An 18,649-nucleotide genomic window follows, 5' to 3' on the forward strand; every position below is an offset into this window, starting at 1 on the left:
AAAACATATCTATTCATTCATACATAGTGTTCCATACTTTAGATGATCGATATGAATATCTCTCTAACACGCATCCATGAGATAACCAAGTTAAGATTAGAGCGCTACAACTAGAGTAGTTTACATGTTGACTTAGGTTAGTATGTTTTTAGTAGATTGTGCACCCCAGGAATGTGAGCAGCGAAGGTCTAGACTTGAGTGCACCTAAAAATTTGAGTAGTCCCAAGGAGCTAGTCCTCGGTGTCTTGGAAACCTGAGATGAGAATTAAACCTCCTAGATGCTCCTAAGGACCTAATAAACCTCCACAACATCCAAGAATTGATTAAGGTATCTCTTTAGGCTATTAATAGTATAAATGGTGTCATTAGGGTCTCTACCAATTTCACTCTAATATTAGTGCAATCAAGCTAGGCTAAGCTTGTTAAGGAAGTGTGTAGGGACGATTAGGATCCCCAAAATTGTGAAAATTTCCAAGGGTCTCCTAAACAGAGGGGTAGTGTGATCGCATAGATTAACACAATAGTTGGTCGACACACCGAGGGCACTCACCTTAAACTAGGGTGTCTTTATGGTTCTATGGGAGTGTCCATGAGCTAACCTTCCATGGTTGATGTTCATATTAGCAGATAACATATTGTCCCACCATAACTCTATGAGTGAGCGCCTTAACTTAGTACACTAGTCATTACGCTACATAGGCAAAGCATGCTACGTGAGTTTAAAGAATAAAATTGTTGGAAAACTTGTACCTCAAGCACTAAAATTCATATAAGAGATCTGCTCAAAACTTTAAGGCCTCTCCAAATGCTTACGTAGGAGTTTGTCGAGAAATACATGAACCTTCCCTCAAAAACTATGGTACAATTTTATGATTTTTTTTTATATTTGATTCAAGCTACCTCAAGCCAACTCGAGCCATTTTATCAAATTCCATTTTTTTTAATATTTTAATTTTTTTTACACTTTTTCCTTCTATAGTCCGTGAGATTAGTTCTCAATATTTAATTACAAATCGAACAATTTTATTGAAATTTGAATTCTTTTTTTGTCTTTTTATTTTTGTTTAAATGTATGAATAAAAAGTTTAGCCCCTCCGCTTTTCTCTCTTTTTAACTTCCCTTCCTTTTTATCTCTTTCTTTTCTCTTTCCAACTTTGTAACACATTTTCCTTTTTTCCTTTTCCATCTATCTCTCCATTATTTTCCTTTCTGTATATCACTTTTTAAATTTTATTCTTCCCTTTACTTCCATATACATATAAAGAAAAGACAAAGAAAAAAAGAAAAAAGAAAAAAAGAAAAAAAGGATAAACATCCGTTAGAGATCGATTGATATAAAATTTAAGATATGAAGTAATATTGGTATGTTAAGATCATGGACGTTAACAAATATCATGTTCGAACCAATAAAGATTGCTTACCAAGAACGGTTGATTTGAGTTTTAGAAAGCAAAAAAAGAAAAAGGAAAAGCAAAAACTTTTTGACCTCTTTTTGTTGGTCATGTTTTTGTAAAGGTTGCTAAAGATATACTAATTAGCTTTTGGAGGCAGTAATGGAGAGGAGAATTGAGTCACTTCTCATAAAAAAGGAAGCATTCCCATCATCACAATTTTGGGGAAGCCAAACAACCTTTTATTTACCTTTTTCTATTGCTTCAACCAAAAACCCTCTTTTTTTTTTTCTTTTTTTTTTTTCTTTTTTTTCTAAAGGTGAACTTGATGACACCAGGTTAATCTATAAATTTGAAAATAATAATGTTCAAACGTGTTAGAGTTGATAAAAAAATAATAATAATGATGTAACGTTGAAAGGAGTAAATGTTTCCTTGAATGTTGTGCTACCTTCCCAACACCCTCTCACAACAAACCCCACTTCTAAATTAAAGGAGTAATAACATCTTCCAATCTGTTTGGTTGCTTGCCTCGCAACCCCTTCCAACCTCAATATTGATATCCATAATTATAAACCAAATTGAATCATGGTACAACATGGAAGCACCAAACTAGAATTACTGATCTCAGATGATGCCAGAGGCAATGGAAGAATGGAAGATTAATTCTCTTAACTGTGTGACCCAAAAACATCATATGTACCAAATTTCTGGCAAGGCTTTCAGAATTATATGAACAGCTTTAAAACAGTCACGAAAAAAAAGAATTACATTCTATGTGGTCTGAAGGAAAATCTACAAGTAAAAGCTTCCAGTTTTTGTTTCCAAGAGATGAGGAGCCTCCCTGTAATGCTCTTTGCCATCTGCATTACTTTCTGTAGTTTCAAATGTCGTCCATATTGGACTCCTCGACCCTTCGCTCACCTTATCAACCCGTACTGTCTTTGGTACCACCACGTATTTCTCTGATTCCTCTTCCTCTGTCAAGCTGCTACTTGCATCTCTCGAATGCTTTCCGAGTGTCGGTGATGAACTCGTGGCGCAGCTGCCGATGGTAGCTGCGGATGTTTGAGATGCATGGACACCAGCTGCGGTCCATACAGGCGTGCAGCCCCAATATGATGCTGCCACAAATTGTAATGGAAGGCTAGGCGTGCAATAGCCTGGAACTGCCAGCATTGTCGCAGGAAGCCATTGAACTGGATTGGATATACTCGTGCCATCTGAACCTTTAGCCATTGCTGATGAAACTATACCGTTCCCACCCTGATTCAATGGAAAAACCAATTGTGGAACGGGGTAACAACGAACCGTGTTCGGTGAAGTGTTCTCATTACTCGAACCCGACAGTCTGGCTGCTTCCCTGTCGACGACAGTTTTAGGGAATTCATTCGTTGTCATGGAGGAGGATCCACAGGAGGATGGTTCATCAGGACTGTCTCTGCTATATGCAGAGCCAATCTGAATGGACCTCTTCTGGTCTCCAAGACTGAGCACGGTCTCCATGGATTCACAAAGTGGTGCTTCAGGTCCAAACTTCAGAAGAGTGGCATTGGCATTGGAAGGCCTGAAAGCAGGAGACTGAAGGCCTGATATCAATTGATGGTGATTCGTCGAATCCGATGGTTCGAACCGAGATGTCGCAAGTCCCTCGGAGGATGATAGTATTATAGGTCGGTATTGAGATGGCAATTGCTTGTTCCTTCGTCGTCCTGCACCGATAGGAAGGTTTCTGATGGTGCCACCAGCAGTCCAATATCTTTGGCAGTTCTTGCAGAAATGCCTAGGTTGATTGACATTGTAGTTGTTGAAGTAACAGAACTTAGTTTGTAAACTGTTACATCTAGGACAAGGAATGATCTTGTCTGGCTTCTTCAAAACTCTCTCCTCATTACCATCTCCCTGCTGCTCTTTGAAATGCACTTCCTCCTCCTTCGAGGCTTGCTTTTGTTCATCATCGCGTACTAAAACGCTGGACCTGGAGTCTTCTGCACCCGACACACAGTGCTCACCTTCTTTGAAATGGTTGCAACCATCCTGAATACAATGTTTCCAAATAAGGGAAAAGACAAGGAAAGGAAACAGGGAGAAATGAAGAAATGAAGATGGAGAAATGGAAACAAAATGAAGTTAAGATTGAATACATTCATAGGAGAGATGTCCCACAGAAACAAATAAGTAAAACAATGAGATTAAAGGCAGAAAGAAAGAAGAGAGCGAATGAAAATAGATACGAGATTTTGCAGGGCGGCGGAAATGTTGGATTCCGGCAAAGGGATGGTGCGGCCGAAGAGTTTAATGGCGAGATCCTTGAAATGTGGGGCGGAGAGGAGATGGTGAGTAGCGGAACTCATGTTTGAAATGGGTGAAATCAAATAAAATCCAAAACTCATTGAAAGGGTTTGAAGAGGAGGCTGGAAATAAACAGAGAAACAAGCGCTCTTCTCTAAAAGCCTAAAAAGTACCCATTTTCTTTTTCTTTTTCTTTTTCTTTTTCTTTTTCTTTTTCTTTTTCCTTTTCTTTTTCCTTTTCTTTTTCTTTTATGTATTAATTAAGTCAACCGTTTGATTAAACTTGGTTGTCTTCCTTTGCTATGTGATATTGTAGGGAATAAATTAAATATTTAAAGGAATATTAATGAACTTAGAAGGCAATTTGTTTTAAATTCAATGGATATATCAATAACACCAATTTTTCTGTTACCCTTTTTATTTATTTATTTATTATTATTATGTTACTAAATAAAGCCTTTTTAACACTTTCTTTTCTTTCTTGCCTTTTATATTTAAGATTCCTTTACATGCCTTTTTTTTCCCCCTTTTTATAATCTAACCCAAATTTTAATTTAATTTAATTTAATTTTTTTTTTAAAACAATGCAACAATGAATTTGGTAGGAAATATTTTATTTTATTTTTTAATAATGAAAGTATAATAAAATGGGAAATGAATAATGAAAATAAAGATGTTTACTCGACCACATGTGAACCAACCTTATTGCTTTTTAGGTTTAATGTTAGCTTACCATGTCTTAGTAGTGACTGATTGGTATCCTGGGTGAATGTGACCTCAACATGTATTATACGACAGTATGACGTCTCTCTCTAAATATCTCTGTGTAAGGTTAATTATTGACTCTTTCATAGAAACCACCCTGGAATCTAAAAGTTTGGTGAAGTGACCTCGTGTGTCGATCCGTTAGTGAGTTTACTTGTGTGGTCTTTCATCTCATCTAAGAACAAGTTTACAGTCTAAAGCCCTTGTTGAACAAAGGCCCTAGGTTATTTCTACAAGACAATGACACCTATTTGTCTCGATGCTTTTTCAAATTTCACTTGGTCAAGCTTGACAATACTATACCAATATACTTATTGTTTTGCAGAAGTGTTATTCGATTTGATGTACTAGATTGCACCTATATAGTGCATCTAGATTATTGATAAAGGTAATAATGTACTAGACGAAATAGGAGGCGAAAGCTCCAGTGATACTGTTCACACTGCTACTAGGCCTGACAAACTTTCTTAATCTTTCCGAGGTGTCTTAGAGGTTAACTAGGTTTTTAGGTTGTCTAGGTAGTTTAAAACTTGAACTCTAATCTCCCTGACTCTCTAAATTAGCTCATGGGATTAATATGGTTTTGGGAGCACTAGGGTCTTGACCTTTGATCGCCACTTACTATCCTAGAACTCGGTCTAAAAGTCCTGACCTAAATCACTATGAAATTGTCTTAACTCTAGTGCCCTATTCTTATCTCATTACACTTATGCATGTTCAACACATGGAAATAATTCAATCAAATCGCCTAAAATATAGTCCTCCTTCTCAGTACACTTTTGTATGCTAAAATAGAGAGAATTCAATTAATTACCTGAGTACATATCTCATTTTCAATAGCAAAATGAGACATACAATTCTGAAATCTCATCTAAATCCCAAGAATTTTTTCTCTAGGGCTTCCTTCACAGTATTTTTTTCGAAAGCAATATCCAAAAAAAAAAAAAAAAAGGACAATTTTTAAAAACAAACAATCATCTAAACCCCAAAATTCTTCTTTGATACTTACTTTTCAATTAACGGATTTATAAAGATAAATTAAATATTTCTTAGTTCAATTTTATACAAACTCATTGCATAAGAGAACCCACGTACATGTCTCCCTATGAACAATTTGGATTAAATCATTTATAACGATTACAAAGTAGGTCATATACTGTACACTCTTTAAGTTATTACTTGAACATGATCCTCTTGTATGTCAAACACATACTTAATAACCTTGGATTTTTATACGAAGGAAAATATTAAATTGTAAGTAAAATAATAATAAATAATTAATTACGAGATTTAGGAGATAAACTAAGCTCTAGTAAAGACCCCCCAAATTGATATAATAAGAGTAGTGAAGACCTAATCTATATGAATGAAAGTAGAAGGGGTTTGAAATGGAGATGTGATCATGGATAACACGCTCTAGACAAGCATGAGAAGGACATCTAACACACTACCACAGACAACACAACCAACATGAATGAAAATAGAAGAGGTTTGAAATGGACATGTGGTCATGGACAACATGCTCAGTACAAGCATGACAATCGACAATATGCTATGGACAAGCATACTCATGACATGCAACATAGAAGTCTACAATTGAAATGGACAGGTTGGAAAGCTTTTTTTAATTTTCTTGTATGTAACTCGCTTCTTAGTTCTTCTTCTCTGGTTCATATCTTAATTTGGTTCATTAATGAAAGTTAAAAAGAAATTGGAATTTATAGAAAAATGGTCGGCCATCTTACCCAAATTTACTTTCTTTAATTGGAATTCAATTGTTGTTGAAGTAAGAAAATATTGGTTAGAGAGAAAGGGAGTGGCAATATTGATATTTAATGAGAAATAGATGGGGGAGGAGGGTAAGAAAAAAATGTGGGAGATGACGTAAGCAAAACATAAATGTCGAACAAAAATTGGGAAAAGAAAACAAAAAAAGGAAAAATGGAAAAAGATTATTATCTTAGAGCGGGAAAGTAAGCGTGTGGGTCCCATTTGGCTTAGAGCGGGAAAGTGATGCGGAGTTGTGCGATCGCTTTCCACGCCGCCTTTAATGCTTTTCCCACTCTTCCCCCCTTTCTATTATTTTCATCATTTTTCAAAACTATATATAACCCATTTCCTCTCAGTGTCGCATCAATTTTTTTTTGTTTTAAAATTTGTTTTTTTTCGATTCTTCTATTGTCATCGTTCAATATCAATATTGAAATCCACTCCCAAGGAAGTACCCCTTAGATGGTCTTTTCAAAGCACGTTTAGAAATTCCAAAAATTTGGTACTCTTTCATTTGTAGAGTTAATTATACTAACAACAATGCTTCAACCTCTCTCTTTTAATCCATCTTTTAGTATTCATATTATAATACTTAAAACAAATATACCTCTTTCCATTCATTCTTACAATGATTCATATTTTTAACACCCAACTCCCAATCAAGTGTTTTATGTGTCCATGGTCTGCCAATTTGTAGCAAACCCGACTCACATCATCGACTATGAGTCCTTACAATTGGGTCAGAGCTTAAGCTATGTGGAGAAGTTTCCACACCCTTATAAAAAATGTTTCGTTCTCCTCTCCAACTCAGGTGAGATGTCACAAATATTACTTTTCTCTATGACATTTTGAATTTTTGCACACGCATTCATCTTAAGAAATATTAAGAGGTTAGAATAGAGCCAACAAATATTTGTGAGAAGAGCTCTATTGCTTATTAAGCAATGAAAGAAACAAGGTGTAAAAAAAAAACATGTTAAATTTGTTTCAAAATGATGGAACCTTGTTGTAATGTTGTTAATGGATCACTCACTTCTAAAAAGTTATAAGGTTTACTTTTTTCGTTTTATATTTTTGTAAATGCTACTAATGACGGTAATGGATAGCTCCTTCTAAGAAGTTATAAGGTTTATATTTATATACGTGGCAGCACATTTTTACTTTCAAAATAATGTTTCATTTTTCTTCCTAACTTGAAATTACACCAGTGTTGTTTTCAATATAACAATGATTTCTTTGTCACGGTGTTGAAAAAGATTACGTTTATGATGTATACATACATATAAGTTTAAGATTTTGAGACCGAATTTCTTCTTCAATTGATATCATTAAACTCATATGTGCTATCTTATATTTATCAGTAAAGCAATATCTAAACCTACCTGTGATATAAATATTGAACTATAAATTGTTAGAAAAAAAAAAAAAAGTAAAGAATAAAAATGACATTGGACACAAGTACCGCACAAGAGGTACTAACATCCACGTTAGCTTAGTGCTCAATAAGAACTATGGAAATTGTCAAAAATAGTTTATATATAAAATAAAAGTCCAATTTAGCAAATAAGCCCGTCTAGCTCAGTTGGTAGAGCGCAAGGCTCTTAACCTTGTGGTCGTGGGTTCGAGCCCCACGGTGGGCGATTCATTTTCATGTTGTCTGAGAATTTTTTTTTTTTTTTTTAATTTTCTTTTTCAGTAGGCATAAATAATATATTTTGTTACAGATATTATTAGTTAGTATATGTTTTGAGTCCTTAAACATGTTTTTCCATTTAATCCTCATTATTTTAAAGGAATTTAATTAACCATTTATTTTTTAATATTTACCCGCTTCAATTTTGAAAATGAATGTCAGATAAATTATTTGTAAATTAAATATATTTAGAGATGTGGACATAATTTATTGACATATTAGAAGAAGGGAATAAAGTAACCCAAAACACTAACATCTTCATATTCCCAAATATGTAAATAAAATAATAATTAAATGGCACTCCAACTTTTAGTTACAAAACAATTTTTTTTTTAATTTTTTTTTAACAAAGGGACCTAATTAAGATTCTTAAAGTTTATTAAAGATAAATTTCGTAATTTTAAAACATTAAAGACTAAATTAACGGATNGAAATTAATGGGTTTTGAGATGTTCTATGAGATGTAGATAAACTGATTTCATCCATATATTGACCGTACAATTTTTTTTAGCTATATTTTTTATTGACGAGTTCTCTTCAAATTCTTTTTTGTTGAATTACGAAATGACCCAACCACTTTCGTTTGAAGAATAAAGTTTTTTTTTTTTTTTTTTTTTTTTTTTTTTTTTTTTNTTCTTTTACAGTTAATAAATGTTAGTATAACAATTCCTTTTTTAAGACTTTGAATCATAGACTTTATATAAAGTCTATGTAAAAAATAAAAAAAAAAAGCCGTAAAAGTTTTCATGCTTAAAACCGGTGACAAAATGGAAGAAATTGAAACACTATTATTCTTACGCTTAAAATGTACAAAATAAATTCATGGGAGTTAATATAAAAATGTTTGTAAAATATTTCGTAGTCCAAAAAATAAAAACTTAAACAAAAGACAACATAAGAGACAGATCTAAAGTCCTCTCAGCTGTTGGTATAAGGCAAGAATAAGTAGCGGTTGGTATAAGGCAAGAATAAGTACAAAAATATTCAATATGGAACGTACTAGTATAATCTCATTGAATCTTTCTCTTATTTAATATTTAATGTTTCTTACGAATATGTGTTCTATTCTTGACCTAGAATTAGCCAATTGCATAGCTTGAGTCAATCAAGTCTTCTCAAGCTCATATGTCCATTTACCAATCTCACTTCTATCCAAGATTGTAAGTCAACTATCAGAGTTTTCTCAAGGTTCTGGGTGCGCTTAGCTTCCATTTCCTTATCTCTTTAATCCATCTAGGTCATTATGCTTTCAGCATATAAGTTGGGATGCCCTCATCAACCATTAACTCTATGGTGGATCAAACGAAGGTTTTAGAGGAATTATTGACTAAGGCCCATGACTCACCCTATACCATCAACTTATAAAACACCCAAATGTATAAGGACTTTAATTGGGAAAGGGATGGAATGAGTCATTGAAGAATGGTAAGTCGATGCTTGACTTGCCAGAAGATCAAGGCACCAAGACATGGACCTTTAAGACTATTGCAACCCGTAAGTGTGCCCCAACGAAAGTGTAAATATATCACTATGGACTATATTGGAGTTACTAAAGGCAAAGAAAAGGTTCATTACTATATGGGTCATCATCGATAGATTAACTAAGTCGGCCCATTTCATCCGGCAAGACAACATACCCAGTAGAGAAGTGGGTTCAATTATGAATGGAAAAGACTGTTCGACTCTAAGAAATACCAGTTTCAATAGTGTCAAACCAAGATGCGAGGTTCACCTCTCGACTTTGAAAGAGTTTGTAGAAGGCACTTGAGACGTAGTTGAAGTTTAGTATGACCTTTCACCCTCAAACGGAAGGATAAACCAAACAATTGAATTAGATCCTAGAGAACATGGTGGGGCATGTGCCATGGACTTCTTGCTTGGGAGGAGCACCTACCTCTCATACAGTTTGCCTACAACCATAGTTACAAAATACAAATTGTATCTATATGGATGAAGTCTATTAAAGATAAATTTCATAATTTTAAAATATTAAAGATTAAATTAAAAAAATAATAAAAATACACGTGAACTTTCAAAAGTTTTTCCACTCGTTCAAAAAAAGAAAAAAAAAATCTTGAAGAGTACCTTCATAAAAAAACTCTTAAACATCAATTTTTTTTTTTATTTATTTTTTAAAATATCTTCATCCTCAGTCGTAGATGGAAACAGTTAATACTTTGTTTCAAATATATAAAGATATAGAGATGTTAATTTCTTTGATTCAAGTGGAGTTCCATCCTACACATCCTTGAATCGTGTGGTTGATGATTCAATTTGGAATCCTTATTGTTGGTTGTAGATGAAAATTGTTAATAGATTGTTTCAAATATACCCTCTTTCAAGATGATTTAAAAAATAATAACTTTCAAAAGTGTTTCAAAAATATACTTGATCTTTCCAAAATTATATCAATGCTTTTATAATTTTTTTTTTTAAAGTTCAAAAGTATCCTTACCATTAGTACATGAAAATAACTATTAGTACTATGTTTGAAAAGTATTCATGAACTTTCCGTGCTCTTAAATTTCAAATTTTTTTAAAAATTTATCCATATTATTGAAACACTTTAAAAGTTCAATTGGTATATATATATGAAACAAAGTAATAATACTTTCCATCCAAAATTAAACATAAAACATCTTTTTTTTAAGATTAAAAGTGTTGTTAAAAACTATTAATGAAAATATTTGTGATAAAATATAAAGTTTAAGAATATTTGTGATCTAAACTAAAAACATGGAATAAAATACATTTGATGGGTTACGAGTCAGATCGGTTGAGGTCCCCTACGCTTAGTGTCACGATCCTACTTTTTCAGTCGTGTGGCATCATGATCTTGACACTCTCACGACCCGTCATAAGGGAAATTTAGGCCCCATTTCATTTTTCGATCGACTTTGTGACTTCGTTGAACCTTAGGCAAGATTTGTCTTCGCCAACCGAACATCAATTGAACAAAATCCAAGCTTGTTCAGTCCCACACACCACCTACGCATGCACGTTCAATCATGTACGACACAACCAACTTGCCTCTACACTAGACCAAATCATTCGACTCAACCTTGCCTTTATTCGGGGCCAAGGTCTCTCATGTGCATCGTCACGTCCAACATCATCTTGGTTCCCAATTAACATGGCCTATGTGTCTTGACGCCATCCTAAGTCACAGCGTATTGTCGGCCATCAAAGTTCACTCGGTCATGTCATCGAGGATAGACCCATGTGTCGTTCATAACATTAGAGCATCCCAAACATCTATCTATTCGGGCTCTATCAAGGCATTGTGTAACAACCAAAAATGAAGGAAATCAGCTACACAAAAATAAGCCATCCATGTCAGACCCAAAGATCCAAAGAAAGATTTAATTTTAAGGATGAAAATGTCATTTTTTTCAAATTTTAAAGAATTTTTCCTTATATCTAGAAGGAATTTCAAGGTAATCGAGAAAAAAAAATGACCAACCAGAAATGAAATTTTTTTAGAACAATTATGGATTTTTCCATAAAAATTTCAGATTACCAAAATGCCTTCAAGACTATTTATGATATTTCAAGGTCTATACGTGCTTCAATGACGTGTTACTTTCTATAAGGTCTATTCTTAAGGACATGAAGATATGTTTGAGATTTCAAGTTGAGTAGACTAAATTTGGAACTTAAACCAAGTTAGAACCCAAAAAACACCTCAAGACTCTTCTAGAACCCTCTCCAGAATTCATCGTGACTCTATGACCTTCTAGAATAACTTTATTGTTGTGATGGGTCCATACGTTTATGAATGCACGTTACAACTTATGCTTTAAGAAATTATGAACCTTAGAAACTTAAAAGATTGAAAACCAAGAACAATACGACATAGGCACCATAACTACCAAAGTAAGAAGAATGCTAGGTACCACTCAAGGATAAGGGATCAAGGTCCTCAAACTCAAAAACTTAAAATGCTACTCTAATCATGTCCAATTGTGACCCATGACCTCCCACCACGCGGTGCTTCAGAGGTCCATATTTTCGACCTCTTCGAGGTGGGATGCCCTGCACCATGTTTTCATTGCAGGGTGTCATTTTTTGCCTCATGTTTCCCCCGCCTAGATGAGATGCCCTGCACCATGTTATGGTTACCCAAAGATTTGTAGGATGCCATGTTCATGTATGCACTGATCACATGATCTTTATGGTCTATCATGGAGAGTAATCTAGGGCCACAATGAAATTAGAAGAGAGTAAGTTATCTTAGCCACGAATCAAGAACCACCTAAGACCTCCCACGGTACAACATCTTCATGACTTAAGCTACGCTACTTGGAATGCATGAAGCATTGACAGTAGATTTTAAGACTATGCCACTTGGAACGCATGAAGCTTTTGACATAGGTTTTCAGACCGTATCGAAGAGCAAGCCTAAGATGCAGGTTCAGACTACGTCACTTGAAACGCATGAAGTCTTGGATGTAGGTTAAGACTGTGTCGCTTGGAATGCATGAAGCCTTGAACACAGGTTGTCAAGTTCATGACTAGTACCGTAAATCCTAGGGGTTGTGTCTTGGAGAACGAATCAAGAACATAACAAGAACCTAGAAAGTAACAAGAACAAGATGAAGATCAAGGACTAGAATATGGATCAAGATCCAAGTTCTAAGGATAAGAACCAAGAATCAAGAACCATAGTACTATGACCCTTAGAGGATAACCAAGGTTTCAAAATCCAAGGACCAAGGACCAAGGTCCTCAGGATAGATCACGATAAGAACCCCAAGTCAAGAACAGAACTAAGAGGCCTAAGTACTTACAACAAAAAACCGGAACAAAACAAGAAAGAATGTGGTACTCTAGTATATCAAGGATACGATTAAGAGCTTACAGGTAGGCTACTTACTGAGTCTTTGTACTCATTTCTTATTTTCCATTTTTTTTTCAGGTAATAAAAAGCTGGTCAAGGTCGGGAGCGGACTCTAGAGCAGGTGCCATAGACAAGCCTCACCCGTCGTCCTTCAACCCTTTTTGTTTTAAAATGTTTTGTGTCGTTCCTTATTTTATGTTTGAACTATTGTGTCTAGTTTTAATTACTCATGTATGAAAACTATTTAGTTTTAATGAATATTATGTTTTAAATACGGTTTGTTTTATTTCGCAAAAAATTTACCCATGTTTTTGGAGTCATCAAGTCAGCCCGGTCCTTAGACATTGACCCTCTTGTGACCATGTCATGTCATTTATGGACTCCGTACTGGATAGTGGGTGCATAGTTCAATCTCTAACACGGGTTTGGGCGTAAAATCGATACACCCATGTTGTCTGGTACTATTATTGAAAGACCAATTTTAAAGGAAGTCGTCTAGGATACTTGTCTCGAAACACTCGCCCTAACCAGAGACATGCATGTGCCACAGGGTAGCTCGCTTAGGCCACATAGCCCAGGGGTGGTGGAGAGCTGACACCATGCTGTTGGGTTTAATGTCCTAAAACTCATAGTTTGTAAACAAAAACATATTCTATTTTCAATAAAGTTATTATTGTTATTTATTCACTAAAGATTGTTATTGAATAAAGTGAACTTTACGATCATTAATCTAAATCCAATAAACTAAGAACACTCTGGCTATAGTATGATTACTTGAACTATATGTAGAGACATAAGAGTGGATCAAGTTCNTCAAGACTGAGTACCTTATTCTGGGGACACTATGGATGCGGCCAGTTAGCTTACCATGTCTTAGTAGTGACTGATTGGTATCCTGAGTGGATGTGACCTCAACATGTATTATACGACAGTATGACATCTCTCTCTAAATATCTCTGTGTAAGGTTAATTATTGACCCTTTCATAGAAACCACCCTGGAATCTAAAAGTTTGGGGAAGTGACCCTGTGTGTCGATCAGTTAGTGAGTTTACTTGTGTGGTCTTTCATCTCATCTAAGAACAAGTTTACGGTCTAAAGCCCTTGTTGAACAAAGGCCCTAGGTTATTTCTACAAGACAATGACACCTATTTGTCTCGATGCTTTTTCAAATTTGACTTGGTCAAGCTTGACAATACTATACCAATATACTTATTGTTTGGCAGAAGTGTTATTCGATTTGATGTACTAGATTGCACCTATATAGTGCATCTAGATTATTGATAAAGCTAATAATGTACTAGACGAAATAGGAGGTGAAAGCTCTAGTGATACTGTTCACACGGCTACTAGGCCTGACAAGCTTTCTTAATCTTTCCGAGGTGTCTTAGAGGTTAACTAGGTTTTTAAGTTGTCTAGGTAGTTTAAAATTTGAACTCTAATCTCCCTGACTCTCTAAATTAGCTTATGGGATTAATATGGTTTTGGGAGCACTAAGGTCTTGACCTTTGATCGCCACTTACTATCCTAGAGCTCGGTCTAAAAGTCCTGACTTAAATCACTATAAAATTGTCTTTAACTCTAGTGCCCTATTCTTATCTCATTACACTTATACATGTTCAACACATGGAAATAATTCAATAATATAGTCCTCATTCTCAGTACACTTTTGTATGCTAAAATAGAGAGAATTCAATTAATTACCTACAGTACATATCTCATTTTCAATAGCAAAAGCAAACAATCATCTAAACCCCAAAATTCTTCTTTGATACTTAAATGATTTCGGTAATTTAAAATTCTAGATCAATAGATAATAACATTCTAATCAACTTTTCAATTAACGGATTTATAAAGAGAAATTAAATATTTATTGGTTCAATTTTATACAAACTCATTGCATAAGAGAACCCACGTACATGTCTCCCCATGAACAATTTGGATTAAATCATTTGTAACGAGTATAAAGTAGGTCATATAATGTACACTTTTAAGTTATTACTTGAACATGATCCTCTTGTATGTCAAACACATACTTAATAACCTTGGATTTTTATACGAGGGAAAATATTAAATTGTAAGTAAAATAATAATAATTAATTAATTACGAGATTTAGGAGATAAACTAACCTCTAGTAAAGACCCCCCAAATTGATATAATAAGAGTAGTGAAGACCTATTCTATATGAATGAAAGTAGAAGGGGTTTGAAATAGACATGTGATCATGGATAACACGCTCTAGACAAGCATGACAAGGACATCTAACACACTACCACAGACAACACAACCAACATGAATGAAAATAGAAGAGGTTTGAAATGGACATGTGGTCATGGACAACATGCTCAGTACAAGCATGACAATGACATCTGACACGTCATCACCGACAATACGCTATGGACAAGCATACTCATGACATGCAACATCGATGCATGTGTGTGAGCTTTGGGAGCGTGGGTTGAAGCCCCAACCCACAAGCTTTTGTTTCTATCCATTTTCTTCAGATTGAAGTGCAGGAGAGACTAGCCGGCAACATCCTTTCCATTTTTTTCAAACCTTTGAGTCTTGGCAGCTGCACTTTTTATGCTCAACTTATTCTCCCGCGTGTCCTGGGCTCTTATTCGGCTAGGAGACCCTCTTTTATTTTTAATTCTTTTGCTTCTTTTTAAGGCGCAGGTTCGAAACCAACATAAATCATCATTTTTTTTTTAATTTTCTTTTATGTAACTCGCTTCTTAGTTCTTCCTTCTCTAGTTCATATCTTAATTTGGTTCATTAATGAAAGTTAAAAAGAAATTTATAAAAAAATTAAACAAGATAAGAACCATTGATTATGATTTTGGAATTTATAGAAAAATGGTCTACCATCTCACCCAAATTTACTTTCTTTAATTGGCTCGATACAAGTCTACTCAATCCCCGACTCCATAATAATTATTATGTAGATTGAGAGGAAGTTTTTTTTTTTTTTTTTTTTTTTTTGCAAAAGGTTGTGCTTTNGACAAAAGTATCATCTTAGGCCGTTTCACTTTTTACCTTCCATTCCTTCACCAAAATTGCTTCTTTCTTTCTTGTTTAAGGCTAGTTTTTCAATTTTTTTAAACTTAGTGGCTATTTCTCCAATGTCTCAATTTTTAAGGTTGTTTTTCCATCTTTTATACCTTTTATTATTATCTTCATTTTTTTTTGGACCATTAAAAATTTCTGTTTAACAAGTAACTTTTTATGGTATAAGGATGTTGGTACTTGTTTTAGACATTGTTAACCCTTTAAATGCTGGTTGTGTCTTACGATAATAATGCATATAATTAATTTGATTTTGAAAGGTTTAGGTTGGAATTCAATTGTTGTTGGAAGTAAGAAAATATTGATATTTAATGAGAAATAGATGGGGGAGGAGGGTAAGAAAAAAATGTGGGAAGTTAGGAGATGGGAGATGACGTAAGCAAAACATAAATGTCGAACAAAAATTGGGAAAAGAAAAGAAAAAAGGAAAAATGGAAAAAGATAATAAAGGGAAAGTAAGCGTGTGGGTCCCATTTGGCGTAGAGCGGGAAAGTGATGCGGAAGTTGTGCGATCGCTTTCCACGCCGCCTTTAATGCTTTTCCCACTCTTCCCCCTTTCTATTATTTTCATCATTTTTCAAAACTATATATACAATCCATTTGTCGCATCAATTTTTTGTTTTAAAATTTGTTTTTTTCAATTCTTCTATTGTTCATTGTTCTGATATTGAAATCCACTCGGAAGGAAGTACCCCTTAGATGGTCTTTTGAAAGCACGTTTAGAAATTCCAAAAATTTGGTACTCAAAAACACGAGAGTTCTTTCATTTGTAGAGTTAACTATACTAACAAGAATGCCCCAAGCTCTCTCTTTAATCACTATTCAGGGGATGGTCTTCGGTGTAGACCAAGTTCTGAATACCCCTCTTTATGGAAGCAATACTATTAATGTCACATTTAACCATGGACTCAAACACCAATACTTGTCTGTCATTTAGTATTCATATTATAATACCTCTTTCAATTGTAATCATGTCACTCGTCTCCATTGATTCTTACAATAATTGATATTTTTAACACCCAAGTCCCAATGAAGTGTTTTATGTGTTCATGGTCTGCCAATTTGTAGCAAACCTGACTCAGATCATCAACTATGAGTCCTTACAATTGGGTGAGAGCTTAAGCTAGGTGGAGAATCAAACCAAATTCTAACGAGGACATCCCCTGTTTAAAGTCTTGCCACCTTTTTAACCTTTTTTTTTTTTTTTTTTTTTTTNAATAGCCCCCATCATACTCCCTTTTTAGTGGGTCTTTTTTAGAAATTATCTTCTACCCGTTGAAAAACTTTTGTGTCAACCTTTTCTTCAAAGTTTTTAAAACGTGTCTTATACGGAGAGGTTTTTACACCCTTATAAAAAATGTTTCGAGGTTTCTACACCCCTTATAAGGATTGTTTCCGTCGGCTAAGGAGAAGTTTCTACACCTTTATAAAAAAAAATGTTTCGTTCTCCTCTCCAACTGATATGGGAGGTCACAAATATTACTTTTCTCTATGACATTTTGAATTTTTGCACACGCATTCATATATTTGTGAGAAGAGCTGTATTGCTTATAAGCAATGAAAGAAACGAGGTGTAAAAAAAAAAAAAAAAATGTTAAATTTGTTTCAAAATGATGGAACCTTCTTTGTAATGTTGTTAATGGATCGCTCACTTCTAAAAAGTTATAAGGTTTTTTTACTTTCAAAATAATGTTTAGTTTTTACACCATTGTTGTTTTCAAGATAACAAGGGTTTCTTTGTCACGGTGTCGAAAAAGATTAAGTTTATTAGGTATACATACATATAAGTTAAAGATTTTTAGACCGAATTTATACTTTTCTTCTTCAATTGATATCGTCGTTAAACTCGTATGTGGTATATATTAGTAAAGCAATATCTAAACCTACCTGTGATATAAATATTGAACTATAAATTGTTAGAAGAAAAAAAAAAGTAGAATAAAAATGACATTGGACACAAGTACCGCACAATAGGTACTAACATCCACGTTAGCTTAGTGCCTATGGAAATTGTTAAAAATAGGTTATATATAAAATAAAAGTCCAATTTAGAAAATAAGCCCGTCTAGCTCAGTTGGTAGAGCGCAAGGCTCTTAACCTTGTGGTCGTGGGTTCGAGCCCCACGGTGGGCGATTCATTTTCATGTTGACTGAGATTTTTTTTTTTTTTAATTTCTTTTTCACATTCTCTGTAAGCATAAATAATATATTTTGTTACAGATATAATTAGTTAGTATATGTTTTGAGTCCTCAAACATGTTTTTCCATTTAATCCTCATTATTTTAAAGGAATTTAATTAACCATTTATTTTCTAATATTTACCCGCTTCAATTTTGAAAATGAATGTCAGATAATATATTATTAAATTATTTGTAAATTAAATATATTTAGAGATGTGGACATAATTTATTGACATATTAGAAGAAGTGAATAAAGTAACCCAAAACACTAACATGTTCATATTCCCAAATATGTAAATAAAATAATAATTAAATGGCACTCCAACTTTTAGTTACAAAACAATTTTTTTTTTAATTTTTTTTTAACAAAGGGACCTAATTAAGATTCTTAAAGTTTATTAAAGATAAATTTCGTAATTTTAAAACATTAAAGACTAAATTAACGGATTTGGAGATGTTCTATGAGATGTAGATAGACTGATTTCATCCCTATATTGATAGTATAATTTTTTTTTAGCTGTATTTTTTTATAGACGGTTCTCTTCAAATTCTTCTTTATTGAATTACCAAACGACCCAACACTTTGGTTTGAAGAATAAAGTATTTTTTTATTTTATTAAAAGGTCAAAAAAAAAAAATTTAACTTTTTTTAT

General features: G+C 33.9%; 1 protein-coding gene and 2 non-coding genes across 3 annotated transcripts; 2 read left to right on the forward strand and 1 right to left on the reverse strand.

The window, feature by feature from the left end:
- Positions 1-2,038: 2,038 nt before the first annotated feature.
- LOC111799811 (cyclic dof factor 3-like) lies at positions 2,039-3,820 on the reverse strand. Its single transcript, XM_023683291.1, has 2 exons — positions 3,626-3,820; positions 2,039-3,428 (listed from the first exon to the last, which is right to left on the reverse strand). Exons 1-2 carry the CDS (start codon positions 3,782-3,784, stop codon positions 2,187-2,189), a joined length of 1,401 nt encoding a protein of 466 aa, XP_023539059.1. The 5' UTR covers positions 3,785-3,820; the 3' UTR covers positions 2,039-2,186.
- Positions 3,821-7,785: 3,965 nt separating this feature from the next.
- TRNAK-CUU lies at positions 7,786-7,858 on the forward strand. The gene has a single exon. It is a non-coding gene; the product is annotated as a tRNA-Lys (tRNA).
- Positions 7,859-17,875: 10,017 nt separating this feature from the next.
- Positions 17,876-17,948, forward strand: TRNAK-CUU. The gene has a single exon. It is a non-coding gene; the product is annotated as a tRNA-Lys (tRNA).
- The last annotated feature ends 701 nt before the right edge of the window (positions 17,949-18,649 follow it).

This window comes from Cucurbita pepo, chromosome LG08, assembly GCF_002806865.2.
Source record: "Cucurbita pepo subsp. pepo cultivar mu-cu-16 chromosome LG08, ASM280686v2, whole genome shotgun sequence".
In the NCBI taxonomy this organism is placed as follows: Eukaryota; Viridiplantae; Streptophyta; class Magnoliopsida; order Cucurbitales; family Cucurbitaceae; genus Cucurbita; species Cucurbita pepo.

Coding starts and splice junctions, on each gene's coding strand:
- LOC111799811 (XM_023683291.1), bottom strand. CDS start 3,784: ATGAGTTTTGGATTTTATTTGATTTCACCCATTTCAAACATGAGTTCC. Junction 3,429..3,625: donor CCGCCGCCCTGCAAAATCTC/GTATCTATTTTC, acceptor CATTGTATTCAG/GATGGTTGCAACCATTTCAA.